The sequence below is a fragment of the Camelus bactrianus genome, chromosome 32 (genome assembly GCF_048773025.1).
Source record: "Camelus bactrianus isolate YW-2024 breed Bactrian camel chromosome 32, ASM4877302v1, whole genome shotgun sequence".
Lineage (NCBI taxonomy): Eukaryota > Metazoa > Chordata > Mammalia > Artiodactyla > Camelidae > Camelus > Camelus bactrianus.
Genome location: NC_133570.1, coordinates 4,159,566 through 4,177,389, shown reverse-complemented (window position 1 = coordinate 4,177,389; position 17,824 = coordinate 4,159,566). Strand labels below are relative to the sequence as shown.

General features: G+C 53.4%; 1 protein-coding gene across 2 annotated transcripts in view; it reads left to right on the top strand.

Annotated features, from left to right (window-relative positions):
• TMEM132B (transmembrane protein 132B) overlaps positions 1–17,824 on the top strand; it is a 317,694-nt gene that overhangs the window by 9,579 nt on the left and 290,291 nt on the right. Inside the window, exon 1 of one of the 2 annotated variants that reach the window (XM_074356446.1) lies at positions 14,740–15,118. The exons of the other annotated variant lie outside the window; for it this stretch is intronic. Coding sequence (XP_074212547.1) covers positions 15,052–15,118 — 67 coding nt within the window. The 5' untranslated portion in view covers positions 14,740–15,051. Of the gene's footprint in view, positions 1–14,739; positions 15,119–17,824 lie in introns of those variants that run through there. 2 annotated transcript variants of the gene reach the window in all.

The window sequence follows — 17,824 nt, the reverse complement described above, 5'->3', positions numbered from 1 at the left end:
AAATATGTAATTACCCACCTTATCCAGTAAGAGATTATCCATGAGAAATAAAAAGGGCATTGTATTTTTAAAAATTTCTTTTATTTTTTTTTATTTTGGGGGGAGGAGGTAACTAGGTTTATTTATTTTTAGAGGAGGTCCTGGGGATTGAACCCAGGACCTTATGCATGACTGAGTATGCACTCTACCAGTTGAGCTATACCCTCCTCCAGGGCATTGCATTTTAGCGACTTGATTGTTAATATTGGGATGTATTTTAGTGGTAGGAGCTCTCTCTGTGTTTCTCTCTCTCCGTTTCTGTCTCTTACTCTGTTTCTCTTTCTCACTCTGTCTCTCTTCCTCTCAGCTGATCTCTGCTCACAGCTCTCCTAGCACATCCATCTGGGCCCCATGCTGTTTGCAGAAGCCCCTTCCAGATGGTGGGCTGGATCTGCGTGGGTAGCATGGTGTGCTAATGGCACGGAGCTAATTCTTAATGATGACATGTGATAAAAACCACATCTGCATCTGCTCAAGATACCTGGTCCAAACCACACTGTCCGCTGCGGTCTTGACCGCGGTCACTAGGACAGGTGTGATTATTCTAGAGCCGGAGCTCACCTCGCAGCCTCGGTCCCGCCCTGGTGTGGCTCTGAGTTTGGAAAGCCAGGGTCATCTGACTCCAGGACTGGTGAGTTGCAAAGACCAGAATCGCTCTCAAAGGAAGCTCAAGTCACAAGGGAGCATGTTGTAAGTGCAGCGGCCACAGAGCGCGGGAGGGCATCAGAGAGAACCGTTATCAGTCAGGACCCCTGGATGTGAGCAAGGAAGCCTGAGTCCAGCTGCTTCAAGCTGAAAAAAGAATTTATTGAAACGATGCCAGGGGAGCTCACAGAGTTGTTGAGGGAGGTACTGCGAAAATAGCCTCCCCGGATGAGCAGAATGAAGATGTCCAGACAGACAAGCGTGCCACAGAATCAGCCTGAAGAGGCCATGGCTGCCATGGCTGCTGGACGTTGGTGCCCCGGGACACTGGACACTGCTGCTGTCACCAGAATGGCTTCTCTCTCTCCTGCTCCTTCATGCCAGGAGCTCCCAGTTCTTAGTCTAGCTGGCCAAGCTCTGTCACATGTCAGAAGGCAGGTGAGGCATTAAGCACACGGACTCCGGAGCCAGACTGGGCGGGTTCAGATCCAGGCTCTGCCACTTATTATGTGTGTGACCCTGGGCGCCACGTGTGCCTCATTTGGCTCATCTGCAAAATGGGGATGAGAGCTGCGCCTACCCTCAGAGGGCTGCGTGAATTCAAGGACAGAATGTATGTGAAGTGCGTTGGAGAACGAGTAAGCAGTCTGAATTTTAGCTATTACTATCATTCTTTTAAAATTGTCAGTCGGCATGGATGATGTGAGGTAGCTGGTGTTTCCTGGGAAGACTCAGTGGGGAGTTCCCTAGATGTCAGAAGGAGGATCTGTGTGACAGGCGTCTCCCACAATAGTTCTCTTTCCTTTCGCTGCCGCTCAAATTCATTTCTATTTTGAGCCCCGATTCCCTGTGCTTTCCTGACATCTCAATCTGGGGACACACCTACCTGTTCCCCAGGATTGCTCCTTAACAAGGCAGCCTGAGTGCCGTTAAGCAGATTCCATGAGTGCTCCAGTTTACCCAAGTCCATACCACTCCCTATTGTCCGGCACCTGCCCTGTTTCATTCATGTATGTTACTTGGCTTGGTTCCCGGGGACCTTTGAGTTTATGATCCTCGAACCCATGAGCTGGGGTTCTTGGAAGACAAAAGGATAAAACTGATAGACTTTTGTATCTACCGTCATGGAAATCACTGCCCCGCCTTGAGATACTCCGTGCAGGGTCTGCCACCTGCTAGATGGGGAGGAAGGAGAAAACGGGGACACAGTGCTGTCCAGCCACGAGTGGACCTAGGGGCTCTCCTGGGGCCCCATGCAGGGCATACAGTTGACTTTGTGGGAACTGCGGTCATGGCAGCCACCTTCTCTTTGCTGCCCTCTCTGGCGCTCCTGGGTTCCTGCCTCTGCCACTCTGTGCATCTAATTTTTTTCCTTCTCCTTGAAGTTAATCCCCTGGTCACAAGCCCAGGGCTGCACTTCCTTGGTTGTAAAGTGAGTTCCCAAGCAGCGCTGTAGCAGACTTGCCATCTATTCCATTCCCCAGCACACTGGGCCAATTTGTTTCTGCCAAAGAGCCTTGTAGACCATGGCCTTCTGGCCACTGACTGGTGTGTCCTGCGACCCTTTATGGCAGATGACAGCAGTGAGCACTGTCTCTGGTGGCTGACCGCTGCCACTGACTTGCTGCTCGGGGGTCCCCCTCGTTAAAAAAATCAGGGTGTCCATCTCATCCGTGGTCCCCCTTCACGAATGTACTTCTCAACCCCTTAGTAAGGGAAGCGTCTTTTGGGCCTCCTCCAGGGCTAGAGTTGGTGGGTGGGTGTGCAGATCATCATGGCAAAGCAATTTGGGAGTCCAGGCTTTAGTTCTGAGTGCAGTTTCACCACATAGCTGTGTGATTCTTGGCAAGTCACTTCACCTCTCTGAATCTCGGTAGCTTTTTCATCTCCCAAATGGGGAAACTAGAGTCTGCTCCTCCATACTCTGAGGGGGTGTTGTGATGATGAGTTCTTGGGTGTAAAATTGCTCTGATCAAAGATAAAGCTTGGTTCACTTACATGGAGCTGTCTGTAACCATACAGCTGGCATATTGGTGGAACATGATTTTTGCTTACAGGTAACAGGAAGCATCACTATTGTGGCTTAGTAAGGATTTGCTTTTCTCATATATCAAGAATTCTTGAGGTGGTTATCTTTGGACAATGATAAAGCCGCTCAGTGATGTAAGAACCAATCTCTGATCCTCTTGGCCTTCTCCTCATGGTCACAAGATGACTGCTGTAACTCCAGCCATCACGGTGTCATTTAAAGCAGGAAGAAGGGCTAGGTCCTGGTTGGGCGCCTCTGTTCCTATTTCTGGGAGCCAAAGGCATTCCCAGACTGTCTCTAGACCTATTTCATTTCATCTCACGGAACGGAAGTAGGACTTCAAGAGAGTCTGGGAAAATGCTTGGCTCTCCCGTCTCTTAGAGAGTGAGGAGGTAAGGGAGAAGGAAGTTGGGGATGGGTGTGGGGTTGGATTGCTAACAGTGTTTGGAATAACTGGCAAGTTCTAGATGGAAAAAACTAAAATTATTCTGCGATGGAGGGGAAACAACCACGGAAGGAGTTTGATTTCCACCCTTGTGATTCCTGCTCCTGTTTATTTGAGCCCTTCCATGGGGCCTGGCTACATTTGAATAGCTAACATTTTCCTTTGGAGGTGGAATTATATTAAAAATCAGATGCTTGTCATTATGCAAATGAGTGTCTCACTATAGCTTAGGATTTTCATTTTTCCATGAATTATTCCTTTTTTTGCTGCTTTTTTCCCCCTCTTGGAAGAAATAAAAACAGCCACCGACTAATCAGAGGAATTTTCCAATCATTCAGAACGGATATTCATTGAGTGTCTTCCGTGCGCCGGGAGCTATGCTAAGCTCTTCGAAATAGAGGAAGACGTGGTTTCTGCAGTAATTGGAGCTTATATTCCAGTAGAAAAGATAAGGGACAGGAAAATTAATAAATCAAGTGATGTGTGAGAAGGAGACACGCTATGAAGAAATAAAACAAGGAGGGGAAATAGATTTGCGAGTGAAGAGGGCTTCTTTAGATGGGGTGGTTGGCAAAGGTCTCTGAGTTGGTGGCATTTCAGGAGAAACTGGAAAGATGAGAAGAGGCCAGGCATGTGATGATCTGGGGCAGAGGACGTAGCAAGTGCAAGGGCCCTGAGGTGCCCAAGCTCAGTGTGTCTGCGGCAGAGAAGGAAGGCCAGGTGGCTACCACACGAGGAGAGAGGAAGAGAACAGCAGGGGATGAGGTTGGAGAGGGGACGTGGAACTACACAAGGCTTTGGAGAGGTGATTTAAGGCTCAGGTTCTGCCTGTTTGGGGTTGGTTTGCTGGCTGGAAGAAGTGGGCCATCGAAGCTTAGCCGCCCGCCCTGGCCCCCAGGGCCGCAGCTTTAAGGGCTCAGCGCTACATCCGACTGACAGTATCTTTGTCTTTTGTTTGTTTCCTTGCCCACCATCTATTTCTCTAATTTGAGCATAAGCTCCATTTGGACAGGAGTCTTGGCCTCTGGCTATGTCCCCGTCCCCTAAGCGGAACCGCCAGGTACACAGTAGGTACTCAAAGATTTTTAATGAGTGTGCCTTAGTTTTCTGTCACTGCATAAATGACCCCCAGCCTAGCAGCTTAAAACAGTGCCCGCCGATTAGCTCACAGTTCTGTGGGTTGTGAGTCCAGGCACAGAGTCTCACCCAAGCTCAGCGCAGTTCCTGTGCTTGTAGGACTGAGGCCCCTGTTCCTGGCCGACTCTTAGCTGGGCCTTCTCTCTGCTCCTGGAGGCCACCCACACTCTCTCTCAAGTAGGGGCCCCTCCAGATGCGAAGCCAGCCGTGCAGAATCTTTCTCACTTCAAACATGTGACTTCAAGAAGAGCCTGTTCTCTTTTAAGGGGTCACCTAAGATAACGTCTCTTTCTTAAAGTCAACTGGACCATACAGCATAACCTAATCACAGCAGTAATCCAGGGGCAGAATCCGTCAGTTCAGTCTTGGGGGTTATACAGGGGCGGGAGAAGGGGGGAGAATCTTAGGGTTCTGCCTCCCAAAGACTGCACAAATGAATCAGCCCGAATCCCTTCTTCCTCCCCATCAGAAGCCATTTCCCTGCCAGCCCCACCACGCCTGCTTGTTGGCAGCTACAGCTTTTGTCTTCTGGTTGCTGGGCATGATCTTCCTCTGTCTGGAATGTCTGCGAAGCCCCTAATCTGGGCTATGGGGCTCTACTTGCGCCCTTTCAGTAGCCGCACCTTCCAACCCCAGGGCCTTTGCACTTCCTGTTCCCACTGCCTGAAAGGCTCTCCCCTCGGCAGCCATGTGGCTCAGTCTCTGACTCTTTTAAATATTTGCTCAAATGTCATCTTTGCAGTGAAGCTTTTTCTGACTTCCTTCCCCTCTAAAAATACTTCCCTTACTTGCTTTATTTCTCTTGTTTGCACTTATTTTCATCTGACCTGCTATATATTTTGTCAATTTATCTGGCTTATGGTCTTCCTCCCCACGTTAGAATGTCAGCTTCCCACGCACAGAGAATTGGGTCTGATTCTCTGTCCTACCCCCAATGCCCAATACTGTGCCTGATGCAAAATGGGGCCTCGATAAATACTTGTCCAAAGAATGAGTGAGTGAGGGGTAAGGAGGACAGTCTTAGCTTTCTTCATCTGCTTTTCCTTTTTCCTTTTCTTTCCTTTTTTTGGGGAAAAACCTGAACAGGCACAAGTCTTCCTTCCCTAGGCAGCCTTGTTACATAACCAAGACCTTCGTTCTGCAAGAAGCTGTCAGCACTGCTTCAAGCGGTTATACTTAGCGTTTACAGCCTCCCCTTTCAGCTGCATGAGCTCTCGCGAGAAGCCCTGGAAATCAGGACTTGCTTCAACAGGGAGAGAAGGCTCTTGGCACCAGGCACGGTGGCCCCGGGGGGCTGATGGGGCAGTCGTGGGTGGCGGTGGCCAAGCAGCCCTGACCTCAAGATCAGCCGCTGGCCAGCGTCATACTCAGAGCATCCACCTCTGGGGATGGAAGGAGAGTTCTGTTCTGTGAATCACAGGGATAGGAGGAGCCGAGGGCAGGAAAGAGACTGATTGGAGGTCAGATCTGAGCTCTGACACTTGTTAGCTGTGTGTCCTTGAATGCCCCAAAGTATCCCAGCTCTCTGTGGATTCAGGCAACATAGCATCTCCAATTTGGAGACTCACTCGTGTTTCTGAGACCCGCAGCAGACTTCAGCCAGAGCCAGCACAGCAGACAGTGCCCTCGGTCTTGGCAGGAGTGCTCACGCCCTGCCTGGGCACCCACCCAACGAAGCCATCGGCCCCGTCCTCAAACCCCAATGAGTCATGTGTACAAAGGCTCCTCCCACGGCCAGTTTATTTGAGATCTACAAACCCAACCTCATTTGTTTTATTTAGTCATTTTTAATACACACTCTCTGTTTTATGCAATTAATAAAAGATTTCCACTTCAGGTTAGTTCATTATATATTATGAATTTGTAAATGTCAAGGAGATGATTGCCGTGAAATCTAGACGGTGTGGTTCCAAGCGTGGTGTACCCAGGGGGACGTTAACCGCTGCATTTAATAAACTCGGTGGCACCCCCTGCCCCAGAACAGGTGCTGGGTTTGCCCTGGGGGCCGCCGCGGGGCTCAGCACTTTGGCATCTTTAATGCACATGAATTTTCATGCCAGGTCCCTGCTTTTCCCAGCCAGTCAGTTTTTGTATGTGAGGTTCCATCGTCAGTCCTAATAGATCAGGTTGTTATTTCCTGTTCAAGTTCAACGTGATGGAAGAAGTTAAGCCGTTCTCGGAGGTTAACGGTATGACCACGCTAGCGAGTCGGGTCTTCTGAGAGCAACTTCCCAGGGATGGATGTGAGGGAGAGTGTTTAATCTCTCTGCGCTTTGATGTCAGGGGCGGCTTTCAGAAGAGGTGGAGGAAGAGGACCGAGGTGGCTAAGACAGGACTTTGGGGACAGCTAGGTCTTGGTTCAAACCCCAGCTCTGCCTTTTGAATGAGTTGGAGCCAATTGACTAAACCCCTGAGCTTCAGCTTCCTTATCTGTAAAATGGGGGTAAAACGGTCCCCTCGCATTTTACCGTGAGGGTTAAGCGGTTTGTCACATTGGAAGGTCTTGATAAACAGTAAGACAAAGATAAGCTCGTTCAACTGATCAGACGTTCAGGACCACCCATAGCTGGGCGTTTGAGCCAATAGTGGCAGGTTTCCTTCTCTGGGGCAGGGAAGCATGGTGACCAGCTCTGGACGTGCTGAAATGCATTAACGATGCTCTGGTTTGCGCTTTTCTCTGGGGCGGCTGCTTGTATGTTTAACCAAGACCTCCTACTTTACTAATAGGCGTTGCTGTGAGAAATTGGGGTGCTCCAGTTCTAGGGTTCAGAGGGCAGGACTTGCTCTTCACAGGCATGCTTAAGGAAATGCAACACATTTAAAATTTTTTTTTACACTTAAAAGCATGAGCGTCGCTGAATGGAAGGGTGTTTGGGGACTATAAGGGTGAGGCGGGAGCTCCCTCATCAGCAGAGCAGCATCCTTTCCAGGTCTGTTTTTCACTCTGAATCCATCACAGTGGACACCTGTCCTTTGACCCTCTATATACTGTCTTCTGAAAACAGCACCCTGGCTCTCCTGTGGAAACCCACCCCTCCCCAACTCGCAGGCTGCGTCACTTGGGCAAAGCAGATGCCCCTTCCACTCCCAGGTTGGACATGTGACTCAGACCTGGCCAATTAGCATATCCCATCCTCTTGGGCACAGTGACTGGAACAAGCATGTGACCACACTGTGGCCAATGATAGTCCTTTCCTGGCATTCTGCCGACATAGAATCCTGAGAGCCCCTGGAACCAGCCAAGCCTGAAGCCATGGATACTCTGATTACATGAGCCAATAAGTCCTTTTTGACTTAAGTTTTTCTCTTTATAAAATATAATACTGTTCTGAGATCTGTGGTTCCAGACAAGAAGAAATCTCTTGGCCCTTTGCAGGCTAACTGCAGTGATTTGACAAGCCGATCAATTTTAACTTGGGTTCTCCTAGAGAAGCATGTATAAGGCCACAGCCACCAAGCACGTGTCTCGTTTCTCCTTGGACGGTCCCACAGTTCAGCCCATCCTGTCCCGTGTTGAATCATTTCCTGTACTTTCGCAGAGCGGCGGTGCTTTGAAAGCCCCGAGAAGCTAATTAACGTTAATCCTGGCGTGGTACTAAATGCTCTCTAAGTTTCCCACGGGAAGCTCCCCTTAAACAAAGACCAAAGAATAAATATAATTTGTGAAAGAAACAAGAAATATTTTAAAGCGTACACAGGCACACGTGGTCCGGAGAAAGAGCTACTCAGACAGGAGACGCTCGTGCATTTTCCTGGCAATGGCGCCATATCGTCCCCAACACCCAGATTTTATCAAAGGGGGAGTGGCTTAAAAATGATGCTAATGAGTGATGTTAACATTGCAACTAGTGACCATTTCACTAAATGTCTAAGTTTCATTGTGACCCATCTCCTTGATACTTACAAATTCATAATGTATCATGAACTAACCTGAAGGGGAAATCTTCCATTCACTGCATAGACCAGAGAATGTACACGAAAAGTGAATTAAAGAAAACAGACAAGGTTGAGTCTGTAGATTTGAGCAAATGGGCACGGCCATGAGCTTATAGGAGTTTGAATTGGCACAACTTTCCTGAGGGGCACTTGTTGGGAAAATCCCTCAGCTGCCACAGGTTTTCATTGGACCATTTGTTTTGCAGGAATGCACCCTGAAGAGGTAATTACGAACGTGTATAAAGGTGTAGCAGTAAGACTTGCTTTCGAAAAATTGTAAATGACCTCAGATGCTCGGCCAGGTGAAAATTGATGAGACAAACGATGGCATTTCCAACGATAGGACCGCACACATCAGCACTGTCATGCAGAAAGATACTTAGCGGGGAGGGTAGAGCTCAGTGGTAGGGCGCACGCTTAGCATGCCGGAGGTCCTGGGTTCGGTCCCCAGCACCTCATTAAGATAAATAAATAAACAGACCTAATTACCCCCACCCCCTAAGAATCAAAACAAAACAAATATTTAAATGGCATGAAAAGATGTCCGTCATCTATAATTCAGTGCAAAGAGCTAGTTAAAACAACACATATGGGAGCCCATTTTTAATAAATTAGCAGAAAAAAAATTTAAAATATTCAGAGTGGTTACCTCTGAAGGGTGGGGGTTATGCTTTTTCAATATTTGTATCTTTGAGTTTCTGCCAGGAACACGTAATTTGAAAAGACCAAGTCAGCATTAAGGAAATATGATTTTCTGCATTCTTTCCTACCATTTGATTTAAAATTATTTTGTTGAGTGGTGAGTGCATATCACAGTCTATTTGGGCTTTTCCTGTACCTACCTTTGTCAATTAGGCTGCTTTTGGCCGCAAGTAATAGGTGTCTAAATAGCGGTCCTTAAATAATCCAGTTTATCATCTCTGAATGGAGAGTCTGGAGGCAGCACTTCTGGGGCTGACACCATGGCTCAGGGGCTGTCAGGAGCTCCCTGTTTTTCTGCTCTGCCATCTGTTGTTGGTGTGCACTGTGGTGCCTCAAGGTCAAAAGAAGCTGCCAGAGCCCTTCTATCACACCTTCACTCTACAAGATGCCAAGAAGAAGGAAGGAAGTGTAGAGCAAAGGGCCCTTTGCCTCTTTCGTATGATCAGTGGGTGCAATTTTCTCACAGCTCTTCCTTACATCTCAGTGGTCAACACGGGGTCATATGCGTCATTTGGACCAGTCCCTGGTTTGAGGGATTGCGGTTGGCTGAGTCCTGTCAGGGTCCATCCCTCTGCTCCCAGGGCCCGACACATCGCCCCTCAAGCCAGTTGGGAGTCTGTTGAGAAGGAAGATAAGGCTGCATCGAGTTTCTGGGGGTCTTGGGTTGTGCTGAGACAGTGGTAGGTGGAGGAGGCATAAACCCATCTGTCTTGGTGGCTGACAGATCCTGGAGTCAGACTGCCTGGGGTCAGATCAGATTCTGCCACTCCCTGCTGGCAGTGGGACCGTAGGCAAATTCTTTAATCCCTCTGTGCCTGTTTCTTCAATCAGCAAACAAATGGATGGTTGCGAATTAAAACGCGTCAGCCCCAATGAATTGACAACAGGTGTTCCAACAAAAACTTGTACATGAGTGTTTATAGCAGCACTCTGCGTAAGAGCCAAAGGGTGGAAACAGCCCAAATGTCCAATGACAGCTGAATGGACAAACAAAGCTGTCATATCCTTACAATGGAGTATTATTCAGCCATAAAAATGAAGTACTGATCTGCACTCCAAGTGGCTCAAACTTGAAAGCATGAAGTACCAGAAGCCAGACACACAAGACCACACCCTGTCGGATTCCATTTATGTGAATCGTCCAGAGTAAGCAAGCCCTTAGAGACAGGAAGGAGGCGGTTGCCAGGGGCTGGAGGAGCGGGGAGTAGCTGGGTGCGGGGTGTTTTGTTTTGGGTGATGAAAAAGTCCTGGAATTGGAAATCGGTGATGATTGCACAGCATCGTGAATGTCCTAAAAGGCACTGAATTGCATGCTTTAAAATGGTTTAATCGGTCAGTTTTATGTTACATGTATTTTACCACAATTCAAACAAACCAACCAGGCAGAGCACTCTGAGCAGGGCCTGCCTGGCATGTGTGAAGTACCACGTCCTTGCCCGTGATTAGTCTTTGTTCTGCCCGGGCACTGTTAAACGCGCTCCAAAATCCCACCCTCTGGTGTCTTCTGTTCCGGGCCAAGCTGGGAAGTTACAGGGGGGCTGAGGAGCGTGCTTTCTACTTAAAGACACCCGCAAGCCATTCTTGCCTGGGGTCTCCCCACCCACTGGGGGCTCTGCCTGAAGGCGGACTCAAGCCCCTCCTGTTCTCCGTCTTCATGGCTTCAACAGGGCTTCTGCCACCTCCCTGGGGCTCAGCCCTTCATCTGTTGTCCTCTCCCTCATTCACTAATCTGACCACTATTTGCTGGACTTCCCCCTTGCGCCCCCACTGTTCTTAACACCAGCTATTTGGTGAGCAAGACAGGGTCAGTGGAAGAAGCCGGCAGTAAGGACATTTCTTCCTGTAGATGATGCTGGTAGTAACTGTTATGCTGAGAAATTAAGTGGGTTTCTCTCTGGGGGACAGAGAGAGATGGGATACTTGAGATGCTGGGTCCCCAGAAAGGTTGTCCGAAAGGTACCCCTCTTCCTTCCATCATGGTCCGTCTATCCAGCAACGGTATCATTCTTAATTTCCTGTATAAGTGAGCTCGACCGTTATTTTGAGAGGCTCCCCTCCCCTACCATTTTTACAGGGTAGGGGTCTAGGGGGACGCGAATTGAGTCAGTTCTGTTTCCTGGAGAGAATGTGGGTGAGATTTCAGCGAGCTGTGAATATTTGCACTGGGAAACCAAGACAGCCCCTCTTTGTAAAAACATCTCAGCTAGTGGGCCACGATGGGGGTCGCCGTCCGCATGTTGGAAATGGTGCTGGTGCAAAGGAGACGGGGGTCTTTTAAAGCCTTTGAGAACCGGGGGAGTTGGGGGAAATCTTTCCGCCTAGTGCCCCCGTGCCCCGCCCTCTCCGTGGCCTTCGGCTGCTCAGGCCAGGCCCGCAGTGCCAGCGACGGCCACGAGATGGCAGTGTCGCTCTACGCTTGCTTGTAGCCCTTGTAGCCCGGCGGGCGCGTGGGCTGAGCTGCAGCAGAGCAAGGGGGTGGGGAAGGCCCGAGAGGGCCAGCTTTGGGGGCAGCTGCCTGGTGGGCAGGGGCCGGCAGGTCCCGGCGGAGCCTAGCCCGGAGGTGGGCTGGGGGCCGGGGCTGGCTTCTACTTGGATCTGCCTCCTCTTGCTTACCGGATTTGGGGCAGGATCAGCCCTGGTCTGTTTTCCGATCCGTACAGAGGGGGAGAGTTTGTACTGTGTAATTCTTACTACCCTGACCCAAGCTCTGAAGCCAGCAGGCTAGGGGTGAGATCCTGGGATTTCCTGGGTGGGGGATGGGGTGGGAGCCCTGGGGTCTCCTGGGTCACTGCTGCCAGTCTCTTCTGCCTTCCCTGAGCACGTTCAGGATCCAGGAAGGCCTTAGTCCTGCTCAGAATAACTCCCGAAATACCTCCATTAGGTAGAGACTCAGGGGCCTAGCTAACACTTAGAAATCCTCACCCAAACACGGGATAGGCTGAGGCAGGGCCAGAATTCTCATCTCTCCTCACATATGAGCTCAGAGAGGGTTAGGGGCTTCTCCAAAGTCAAGGAGCCGGAGCTTGGAAAGGCCACCTTCAAAAACAGATCCCTCTTCTCAGCCTCTGGTTCAACCATCCTGAGCATCAGGGCAGGCGGAAACCATGTCTGTCTGCCTTAGCTCGGTAACGGCAGTACTTAGAACAATCCGTAAGTGGGGCTGTGTGTGGGAGTCTATTTTATTTCGATGGTGTGGTCTGGGAAGGCCTCTCTGAGGAGGTGGCATTTGAGTTGGGATCTGAAGGGAGAAGGGGCCACCACCGGAAGACCCTGGAGGGGTGTGCCAAGAGGAGGAGACTGCGAGAGAAGGCACAGAGGTGGGAACACAGTGTGAACAGGGACACCTGAGAGGCCCTGGAGGCTGGAGCGTGTGGAGAGGGTGGAGGTGGGGCTGCGGAGGGGGCAGACGGATGTGCTGCACCCACAGCCCCGGCTCTGAGGGAGAAGCAGGGTGGCTCTGTGGGTGTGAGCGGGCAGTCCTGGGTTGGGGGGAAGCAGGCAATCACCGCCTTCACCTGATACCATATGATCCTTGACCTGGGATCTCACTGGACCCGTTCACCCCCTCTCCAAGTACCCCTGCCAGAAAAATGACTTCTTAACTTTGGTTACAGCCTCCCCTGCCCCCAGCCCTGCTGCCTGGTCAACGACGCAGAGCTTCTCCTTGTAGGCCCCCCAGGTCACCCCTGCTTTGCGCCCCCTGCCATCCCTGTCCCTCAAGATCAGCTATGTTTGGGGTTTCTCTTCTGAGCCAGAGAACTCCCCGAGGGGCAGGCCCTGCCCCCATCATCACCCCACAGAGGCCTGGCACACAGTCGGCGCTCAGTGCAGCAAACACTTAGGAATGAGTGAGCAGGAAAGAGCCAGGCCTGACAGTGTCTGCGAGATCATCCTCTCCAGCTCGGGAGACAGTCACAGAGGGGACAGATGGGCCCAGCACGAGGCCACCCCCGACCCCGGGAGTCTGCCCACTGTCCAGCCTGTGGTGTGGCTCTCCCTGCATCGCAGGCTTTGAACTCAGGGGGCTCAGCCAGGATGTGGGGTCCGTGCAAGCAAGGGGAGTTTATTAAGTGCATCAGGAAAATCCCTTGATACGTTGCAATTAACCTGGGCCTGAGACTGGCCACCTGCCCCTAGCGCTTTCTTCCTCCTTTTATCTAAGAAGAGCTGAGTGCTGCCTGTGCTAATGAGCTTGTCTGTACTAATGAAGCAGGTGCCCTGTCCCCCGCCATCCCTCCTTGCCAGCTGGGAGGGGTGGAGGATTGTTCTTCTGATGTGAGCTCTGGGCCCACAGAGGAAAATCAGATACATAATAATAATGACCATCATGATGAGAATGATAATGTGGATAAAGCGGACCCCTTTAAATGAGCTCTTACTTCATCGGTCTCGGGCTTTATACACGTTATCTGGGACACCAGGCAGATGCCACAATGGCTTCCATTTCTCAGATGGGGAGGCTGAGGCTGGGGAGATTACACAGCTAGAGTGGCAGAGCCGGGATCCGCTTCTCAGACTCCATGACTCTGAAGTCTTCCCCAAATCTGTCTTTGCATCACCCGACGCTGCCTTACTGACTGTTTCCAAACAGTTCGACCCAATTTTTCATGGAAAAATGAGACATTGGAGCCAGTGGCTGGTATGATGGGGATTGGGGCAGAGCAAAGATTCCAGCCTGGGTGGGCCCCCTAGGACCCCGCTCTTCCGGCTGTGAGGGGCAGCTTTCAAGGCATCTGAGGCCTGCGGTCGGTGCCCCCACGCCCACCCCGACGTGCGCCCAGCGGGATTCATCCATCAGTTTCACCCTCGTGGCCTAGCCTGGGTTGGGGGTGGGGCCCCCTGGGGGATCCAGGACTTCAGGGTAATAGGTACTGTGACCTCTGCGAGGCCTTGGCCCCTGGCTGGAAGAATCCGACCACCCAGTCCCCATCCCCGCTCCCGCTCCACCCCGGCGCGGTCGCTGTCTGACCCTGCGCGCGAACTGGTCCCTGGGACCGCTCTGGTCCGAGCCCCCTTCCTCTGCGCGCCCTTAGAGCCTGAGAGAAATGGGAAGGTGCGTCCTCTAGCTTGGGTAGAGAGGGATCCCCGAGGGTCCCTGCCTCTTCCCACACGTGGGTGGCCATCCCTAAGACGCCTTTGATCTCGGGACCCCAGACCGCGCCCAGCCAGGGCACCCCCCTTACGTCCGGGTCCTCCTGCTCTGTAGAAACTCCTCAGGTAGACCCCAACTCTGGGAGGCCACCCCTGCCCTCCCCTCGCCCACACAAGCACCCCACCCACCCACCAAAGCTGTGCCGAATTTATCCAGGACCTCTCGTCCGCGCTCAGTCTCGCGGTCCCTGTCCCCCGCAGACACCTCCCCTCGAGACGTTGCTGCTCCATTCCGAGGACCCTCTCCGTCTCCCTCATCCCGCGACCTTGGGAACCCCCACCCTTACTCCCCGAATACGCCCGGATCCTTCCGCACTTTGCCCAGTCGGTCATCCTTCCGGCGGTCCCTGTCCCCGCCAACGCCCTGATCACCCCGGTGGCGCTCCCCAGGCCTCTGCGGCCAGGCGCCCTCCCCCGGGGACGCCGGGGAGTGGCACGTCCCGCCGCCTATCACCGGGCGGCCGCCTGGTGCCCCGTCTCCCGGCGGCGGGCCCCTCCCCCGGCCTCCCCAGCCCCTCCCTCCTCCCGCCTCGCCTCCCTCCTCCCCGGCGCTCGCGCGCTCGCTCACTCTCTCGCTGGCTCCAGGGGCGGCCGGCAGCTGGCGCGGGCAGAGGCGGCGGCAGCGGCGGCGGCGCGACCGGGATGGGACGGGCGCTGGGGCGCAGGAGCCGCGGTGGCGGCGGCGGCGGCGGCGGCGGCGGCGGCGGGGCCCGCGCAACTCGGTCCAAGTGCGGGGCCGCCGGCCAGGGCGCCGGGCGCTGAGCCCCCACGGCCCCCCGCTCCCCGGCCGCGCACGGCCGAGCCCCAGAGAGCGCGCAGAGGCGCAGCCCGGGAAGCGCCGCCAGCGCCCGCCGCCTGCGTCTGAGGAAGAGCGGCGCCCTGGGAGCGAGCCATGTCCGGCACCCGAGCGTAGCCGCGGGGGCCGCTCTCGGGGGCCGCGGGCCGGGTCCACCGCGCGCCGAGGACCATGCTGCCTCCCGGCCGGGCGCCGCCGCTCGGGCTCCTGCTGGCGCTGACGGCGCTCCGGTGCCCAGGTAACGCGTCCCCGGACCCCATCCCCGACCCCGGCCGCCGCGCACAAAGTTGGCTCCCGCACGGGGCGGCCACCACCTCCTTAAGTCCCCGGCAGCTTACATCTCCCGGACTTGGACAGATATGAGAGGACTCTGAGAATCCAGGGGTCACCAGCACGTAACCCTTTGCCCAGCGCGAGAGCCCACCCGCCTTCCTCCCCAAAGCCCCCGCTCCCCTGCGGATCCTTTTAGGGCGCACGGGGGCAATGGATGTGGTGCGCTCAGCCTCTCGAGGCGGGTGGGGGCGCGCCGCCAGGAATCGAGTCCCTTCCCCGCCCCGCCATGGGGCAACATCCCCCCGGGACCCGGTTCCCGCGGCGGCTTTGCTGTGGCAGGGAGTCGGTGGGCCCCTTCTCCTGGTTTCCTGATGCCCGAGAACGCACGGCCGTGCTTTCCTAAGACACCTGCGGGGCCCCACCTTGAGGTCGTCTCGGTCGGAGCTGTCTGGCTTGTCCGCAGCCCCTCCCCGGCCTCGCGGCACCCTTCCGCTTTTACCTCCCCGCCGAAGGTGCCCCCTCCTCAGTGGCCTCCCCTTGGCTAAGGCGCAGCCCGCTGCTCGCCTCCTGAAAACGCGAGCTGCCCCCGCGCCCTGACCCCAAGGCGGCCAGGCAGCTCTGGGCACGCAGGGCCGCCTGGAACGTAGTGATGCTCAGAGCCAGTGCCTGGGTACCATGGAGCCCGGCTCCCCGCTGGCACCGGCACAGCTGTCTCCGAAATCTGGTGAGTGGGAAAGGCAACATAGTCAGATATTGGGTCTCCGCTGGAGTTCGGAAAGCTTTCTACCACCTTGGTGCGGCTACACGTTGGTCCTAGAGGACGCTTATCCTAAATGCCAGTTCCTCCTCTCTTCCCACCCCAAGCATCCAGAAAATCCCGAAGGCTCAGAGGAATCGGGAACAGTCACCAGAAACGTTCATGTGCATTTGGAGAGCTCAGTTCTCCAAACCTTTTAACGTCAGGATCCGCGATTTGCTTGAGAAAATTTCTTCTCATCTTCTTAATAAACAAACCATTACACAGACACCCAGAACGCAGCAGAGAAATACAACTCTAACTTTTCAGCTGTAGCTGTCTTGGAGGGTAGACGTTAGGAGCAAACGTTGCATGCCAACTTAATGTTGTGATGTATTTGCGTGGAAGGAGTAAGTAAGTATTGTCTTCCTTTGAGATGCCCTCAAGTGACCCAAGATATTTAATAAAACCTTCGACTTGGAGAAAGCCTTCTGTCAGAAATAGCCATCGGCTTTCAGCTTTGGTGCGATTTAGAGAGTGGTTTGGACTTAACGTGGATGCCTCTTCAATCTGCTTGGCTAGCAAGCAGCTGCGAGAGCTCCTTCGCTCTCCGCGTTGCTCTGTGGTAGGTGAGGAGGGCTGTTGCTGGGGTGAAGCTGTCTCCTCTTAGCCGAAGCCCAGGAGCCTGTTCCCCAAAGTGCACAGTCCCTGGGACATGAAAATTGCAGTTTTGTCTTGATTTTGTTTCTGCACAGGGGTCAGAGTGTGCCTGGGTGTGCTCATGAGTGAATATCAGAAATCTCTCAGAGACGCTGCCTGCCTAGTACTTTGTAAGGGAACGCGGTGAACCCCCTCCCCCCTCCCCTAGCAACAGAAGAGCTTGTGCTGTTGCTGGTTGGGATGGTTTGTCACCCCTGAAACCTGGTGCTGGCCGGGCTGCTGAGACTCCTGGAGGGTCTCAGCTGGGCAGCTTGTTCTGACAGGTGGTGGTGGGGTGGAGCCCCCAGTACCGTCTCCAGGTCTTTGGAAGCACGTGTAAGATTTTCACCGGTCCTCACCAGGGACATAAAGAGACGACAGTTTGATCACTCTATATTTAGCACCGGTTAGGAGAGCTGGGGCGGTGGGGTGGGGGGGGGATAACAAGGCTGAAATTCCTGAAAGCAACTTCGCTGCCTCCTGTTGGTTGAAAGGTTCGGAGGAATTAACTAGAGCATCCTTCAGAGCTGGTTGGATTTTCTGGATAATTTCTGGCGTGATTTTCCGACCTCGTTTGGCTGACGCTTTGGGAGAGGGGCTGGAGGAGTTCAGAGGCGAGGAAGGAAGGACTCACTCTGTCTCTCCCGTCACACACAGGGACTGGCTGCTTGGCACCCCACCCCCCCACTCCTGCGTGGGTAGCTGCCATGGTAGAGTGTGGTGGGTGTGCTTCTTTTAGCCTTGCAAGCGCTTAAACATATGGAACTGTACTTGGTAAGAGTCAGCACAAATCCCCCAGCTGAGCGACTAGGGGGCCCCCATTATTCAAGCCACTTTTGTGCACGCTATGGCTTTGCAAATTAGCGGCGCTGTTACAGTTCCTGCTGGGGAAAATGGACACGTCTTGCTCCATTGACCCATCATGCTCGGGGTCTATAAAATCTGGGTGGGTGGAGCGCCCCCGACAGAGGGGCCTTGTGAGTGGCAGAGCCTGCTAGTCTGGGGCTGGTGGGGGGAGACTTTGGCTTCAAGGCAGAGATGCTGTCAGCCGTGCCTGGCACCTTGGCGTGGCATGTGGTATATTTCTTTCTCGTTCCAATAGTGATTGGGGACGGGGGTTGCCTGTGTGTGGTGTTGCTCTTCAGAGAGGTGGCACTGGGGGTGGCAGGGAGTTGTATGCCAATGCTGTTGCCTCCTCCAAGTGATTTAATGGCTGAACAGTGGAGGTTCCCAGAG